This window comes from Lampetra planeri, chromosome 51, assembly GCF_965212315.1.
Source record: "Lampetra planeri chromosome 51, kcLamPlan1.2.h2, whole genome shotgun sequence".
NCBI classification, from domain to species: domain Eukaryota; kingdom Metazoa; phylum Chordata; class Hyperoartia; order Petromyzontiformes; family Petromyzontidae; genus Lampetra; species Lampetra planeri.
The window spans coordinates 2,283,753-2,289,676 of NC_136157.1; the positions used below are offsets into that span (position 1 = coordinate 2,283,753).

The 5,924-nt window shown below is 54.3% G+C and overlaps 1 protein-coding gene across 1 annotated transcript; it reads left to right on the top strand.

The window, feature by feature from the left end:
- Positions 1 to 4,324: 4,324 nt before the first annotated feature.
- On the top strand, positions 4,325 to 5,311 carry LOC144734527 (olfactory receptor 2AT4-like). Its single transcript, XM_078616765.1, has one exon. The coding sequence runs from the start codon at positions 4,328 to 4,330 to the stop codon at positions 5,309 to 5,311; it is 984 nt and encodes a 327-aa protein (XP_078472891.1). The 5' UTR covers positions 4,325 to 4,327.
- The last annotated feature ends 613 nt before the right edge of the window (positions 5,312 to 5,924 follow it).

Genomic DNA, 5,924 nt, shown 5'->3' on the forward strand with positions numbered 1-5,924 from the left:
CCTTCCCCCCAGCCGGAGGAGGGAAGCCGCCCCGTGGAACACCTGTTGGAGACCCTGCGAGAAGCCCGAGGCCGAGCATACCCGCAAGGGGAAGCCGCGCATCGGCGGCAGGAACAGGGCACCCGACCCCGCATGGAACCCCCCTTATTCCTGACAGGCGCTAAGGTGTGGCTACACACCCCTCGCGTCGGGGCCGGGCAGGTGGGGAAACTGACGACCTACTGGCGGGGATTCTGGACCGTGGTGCGGCAGATCTCCCCCTGGACGGTACTAATTTATGGCGGGGAGAGGGGTCGAGAGACGGTGGTCAACGTCCGCCGCTTAAAACCGTGGAAAGCGGCCCCGGCGAGAGAGAACCCCGTCACCCGAAGGCCCCGAAATCCTGGAGTACCCGCACCCCTCGTGTTGGGGGGCCTCGCACACTACATGGGCCCCGCCGGGCCCCCGAGACGCCCCGATCCAGCCCGGAGACGGCGCGGACGACGGCCCCTAAACCCTTCCGCTGCTGAGTTTGTGCCCCAGCCCACAGGTGCCGGAGGACGGGGAGAGCCGCTGGAGTGGAGGAGGAGGCCGCCGCAGGAGCCACAGAGGACGGAACCACCCGCCCCGAGACCAGCCACCAGGTCCGGACGGATTCCCCGGACCCCGCAAAGTTTTCTCGTGGGCGCGGCCCAAGCGAGGTGCTCCAGTCAACCCGGGACGGGGACTGGCACCTCGGGGGGCTATGTGATGCCGCCGCCACGAAGCCGTTCGGCAGGCGCCCCATCCCCGACCTCGCCACCACCAAGCAACGGAGCCAACCCCTCGTCCCCCTCACCTCACCTCACATGAACACACCCGCACGCATTTCCCCCCCCCCCATAGAGCTGGAAGGGAAGGTCACCTGATCGACCGGTTTTTATCCGAGAAACCCTTATCGGGATTAACTCTCACGGTTTCCGGCGATCAGGTAATTGGACGGCCTCCCCCGACGCTACGTTGCACCGCGGCGCTGCGACCTGCCTTAAGATGGTATGGCCACGGCGAGGGGCATTCGGCCACCGCGGTTGAAGCGCATCCCCCACACACACCACCCACGTGTCGACGGGGCAAGCAGGGGAGGGACGGGACAGCATGAGTAGCGGGACCGCAGGGGCTCTTGCGCATAGTCACGGATGGTTGGGATAATTACGCTTGAGCGCAGGCACCATTGTTAGGGAGGGAAAGGGATTAATTAGAATTTACGCCGCGCAACGCCGCACACTGATTAGCATATCACAGGCGCCCGGAACCGCGGTGCGCGTGCCAGAGGGGCGCGAGCCCATTGTTCAGAGCCGCATCCCTTTGAGGTAGGGAGGATAAATAGTGGGCGCAAAGGGGAAATCGGGCTCTCTTCTCTCCAGCGCTAGGCGACAGGACGCTCTCCAGTCCAGCGACCCGAACGTCCGTGAGACGCATCGAGGCACGCTGCGAGTACGGGATCAACGAACCGCCGTGGGCATCTAACAGGGAGTAAGAAGGTGAAGTAGGATAATAGCCGATAGATAAGGAATAGGTACAGGTTTAGTGGAATAGGCCAGCCTCGTCGACTCACTGATTCAACATTAGTTACCAGGTAGCGAATAATAAATCATTAATAGCGAAGCGTGGTCTCGCGTGATCTTGTCGAGCAGTGGGAACGTGTGGGTGCGCGTGTGTACACAGTGGTTCGCCACGTGAGTGAGCGCTGCATAGAACGGCGCACGAGTGGGTGTCGCGTGTGTGCAGGTGTGTGCGCTCGTAGTGTGGGGGAAGGGGTCGGTGCGTCCGCAGGCCCCCGCTCCGTCTGTCGCCGCCGGGACTCGCGCAGTGTGAGGGCAGCGTCGTTCGCACTCCGACCCCTGACCCCCGTTTAATAGCGAGTGATCCGTGGAGAGACAACGCAGCGTCTGCAGGTGAACGAGGGCGTACGGCGGGCTATGCCTCTTACACGAGCTCGCGGAGGGACTGACCAGGGAGGGGAGCCGTCGGGCGATGAGCCCAGCGACGGCAGCAGCTGCTCGCAGAGCAGCGAGGGGTCGGCGCACGGCAGAGCCCCTGCCATAGGCACGGAGCAGGGAGGGACTTCGGGGACCAGCGGCCCCAACACAGACAATGACAGGCACTGCTATGTTATTGCAAGCGAACGATAGAAGGTACAAGAACAATGAGCATGCATAATGTAAGTGTATTACCATATGATGTCATTTATGTGCATTCATTAATCCCCCCCCCTTCGCACAAGAGGGGCTCACAAGTGACGTCATCACATCTATCCCTCAATTTAACGAACGAAACAGGAGGATTTCTGCACAAATGTGTCTGTCGCCTGATGAAGTTAGTTGCAGTTTAACACGTAGGCTTTCGCGACCAATATTGTTCGGTGGGCGAAAGCAGTGAAATAGTTCACTGCTTTCGCCCACCGGTGTGTTGAAGCGTGAAACCACAACATTTACAATTTGAGTACGACGTTTCGCTGGTAATTGCGAATTGCCCGATGATGCTGGATGCAATTACCAGCGAAACGTCGTACTCAAATTGTAAATGTTGTGGTTTCACGCTTCAACACACCGGTAGGCTAAAGCAGTGAACTATTTGTCTTTTGTCAACATGACACTTTTTTACTGATTGGCCGTGTCGGGTCGTGGAGGGTTACGACACATTTATAAATAACGCGATCTAAACCCAAAAATCGTTGATTATGAAGTTAGTTGCAATAATTGATGAAACTCAGGTTATAAATGTTATGGATTTGCTGTCCAACACACCGGTGTGCTGTACTAGTAACGAATTGGCATGTTCTGTTTACATGACAAACCTTACTATTTGGCTATGTCGGGTGGTGGCGGGTTTAATGACACATTTATATTCATGCGATCTAACCCACAAAAAACCTATATTATGCTTGTTTTCATATTGGGAACAGACGTAGGCAGAAGACATTGTCTGCGTGTTTACCTACATATATATAAAAGATGGTTCGTTCTTTTAAAAATCCCTGCAGAAATCACCGAGCGAGCGACCTTCCACTGCAGACTTAACTGCCAGCACGGCAACTGGGTCCACCCAGGCCACGTCGGAACGCGCCGGGGAACGAGCGCTCGGTGAACCAATTAAAATTGCAGTTTATATTTAAAAACACACACACACGCATCTTTTTTAGCCGCACGGGGAGTCGTTACATCCATGAAAACCGCGAGATCCAGAAGTGATAATTAAACATTGCTGGCCACACCCATCAGGTGACGTCACCACACGGTGCTCTGCAGTGTATATAAATCTTCCCTCCATCGGCACGCCGCAACTCCCGTCACTGTCAAGACACCTGGCGCCGAGGTTAGATTCCAACACATGCGGGGACCGGCCACCTTTATTTCTACCACGGCGAAGAGCCATTTGACAAACTCCGTAACCCGCAGGTACGAACACTCCTAAAAATATAACAATACGCATTTACTTACAATGACAGCATGCAGGCGCGATGCAGCATTGTCGCACAGTGCTCAGTGCAATGGCACGCACGTAGGCACGGTGGTGGAGCATTTGCATATTTTTTTTAAAAATGAAAACCAACAAAGCGTTTGAATCTGAAAACCTGGAATGGGTTAAATAAAAATCCATTGTAAACAAAATTCGCGAAAGCTTTCACAATTATTCTTCTAGAAAAAAACTAAGTAAACCCCAATCTAAATTTGAGCTTCAACAGGCAGAGGCTATTCTTGGAAAGTGCTGACCATAGAGAGAGAGAGAGGAGTCCGCTTTATTCAGAGCGTAACACTGCCGCTGCGTTCGCGTGCGACCGCTCGCCGTCACGGCAGAGGCGTCGCGCCACTCAAAGTGGCACCGCGAAGTGGCGGATTTATGCTCGGATCGTCATGTTTAGGGTTGCGGAGTGCAGCCCAAAAGCCCGACATGCCAAGCGGCCAGCAACAGATAAAGCACGAATGAATGTGTAATGCGAGGTAAAACCAATTCTAGATTTTTTTTTGCTACGTAAGACAAAAAAAAATAGCAAAGGTTATTTTAATGACTTGGGGGGAGGGGGGGGTAAGAAACAATGATGGGGAGGAGGGAATTACAAATCAGGAGCTGTGCGAGGTAAGAAAGAGAAGAGAAGGGAGGTGACCTGCAGTGTGGTGGTTGAACACAACAGCAAACATGGTTGTATCTCATTTCAATGTATTATTTGCCGTAATTTTAAAGAATTCATGAATGTTCAATTGAGACACAACTTCCATACTAACCAAGACCTTGCATTTTGTGCCCGTAAATGTCACTCCCACGCAGGCCCTAGGGGATGACCGTATACCATTTGTAGGACTTGCGCGCGATGGAAGGCAACGACTCATATGTCATCCTGGGGACACTGGAAGCTCCCCACAACGTTCGCGTACTCGCATTCACTCTGTGCCTGACCGTCTTCGTCGCCTCGCTGCTCGCCAACCTCCTGGTGCTGCTCTCGGTGGTTGTGCGCCCACAGCTGCACAAGCCCGTGTACGCCTTCATGTGCAACCTCATGACGGCCGACATCATTGGCTGCACGGTCAGCTTGCCCCAGCAGCTCTACATTTTCCTGACGGGGGACACGCGCATCCCGCGCTCCTCTTGCATCGCGCAGATGTTTTCCATCAACCTGTTCATCGGCATCGAGTGTTTCGCCCTCGCCTCGATGTCCGTCGACCGCTACATCGCCATCTGCCACCCACTTCGCTACCACGCCATCGTCACCGGCAAACGGACGCTGATGGCCATCGCTGCCATCTGGGGCTTCGTGGGGGCTGTGCTTGTGCCCCTTACCATTCTTGTCAATGCGCTAAAGCTGAGAGACGGCGACAGGCAGATACAGGGCGTGATATGCGATTACATGGGGTTCGTCCGGCTGTCGCAGGGCGACACGCAGCTCCAGGCGGTCTACAGCACGGCAATGGTCGTGGTGCTCTTCGTTGTGCCGCTGTTGCTGATCGCGTACACGTACGCGAGGGTCATCGCCGAGTGCGTGAGGACGCGGCGGAGCGATTTCAAGGCGAAAGCGGCGAACACCTTCCTCACCCACTTCTTCATGCTCGCCGTTTTCTTCGTCGCGATCTTCCTCTCGATCCTCGTGTCGCGCGTGGTCAAGGACCTGCAGAGCGCCCAAGCGAGGAACATGCGCTACGCCGCCGGCTTCACTATCTTCTTCATCCCCATGGCCAACGTCAGCATCTACGTGTTCAGAACAAAGGAACTGAGGAGGGAGATGACGCATTGCCTTCGTGCGATTATTCCGAGCGATTTCTGCGGAGCGAGGGTCCACAAGGTATCGGCAATCGTTTAGAGGGGTTCTGAACGTTCCTTCCTGAACGGTCAGTGCGTAGGCACGCAGTGCAGAGCAACGTCGTAAGCTGGGTAAAATGTCGTTCATGTAGAAGCTTCAGTCAAAGTGATGTTCTGCTCAAATGAGCATTGAGGCAGTGCTAACCTCCTGTTTACAATTCCGAGCCGGTTGTAGAGAGGCCACATTCCAATAACGGGGGCAAGTCTATTCACAGGACAACCAATTGTGACTTTCCCACAAAGTCGCATTCATTTTATTGGCCCCAGTAGGATGATGGGTTGAGTCAGCCACCCACCAGGAATTGAACTCTCAACCATGCACTAGCAGGCTTCTCGCTCTACGTCTGTGCCACCTGTAGCGAAAACTATACTCTTAATAACAATTTTTTTTACCAGGTAAGGCCCACTGAGCTTTACTGTACATCTATTTTCAGAAGCAACCTGGCCATAAATGATAGCTCAACGAAGTGGCCTATCATCATGTGGAAATTTATAGCAGGAGCTAAATACTCTAAGCGCATGTTTTTAAATGTAGAGGGAAAACCGGAGGACCCGGAGAAATCTATGCGGCCAGGGGGAGACACGCAAACTAAAAATATACATAAGTCAGGGTT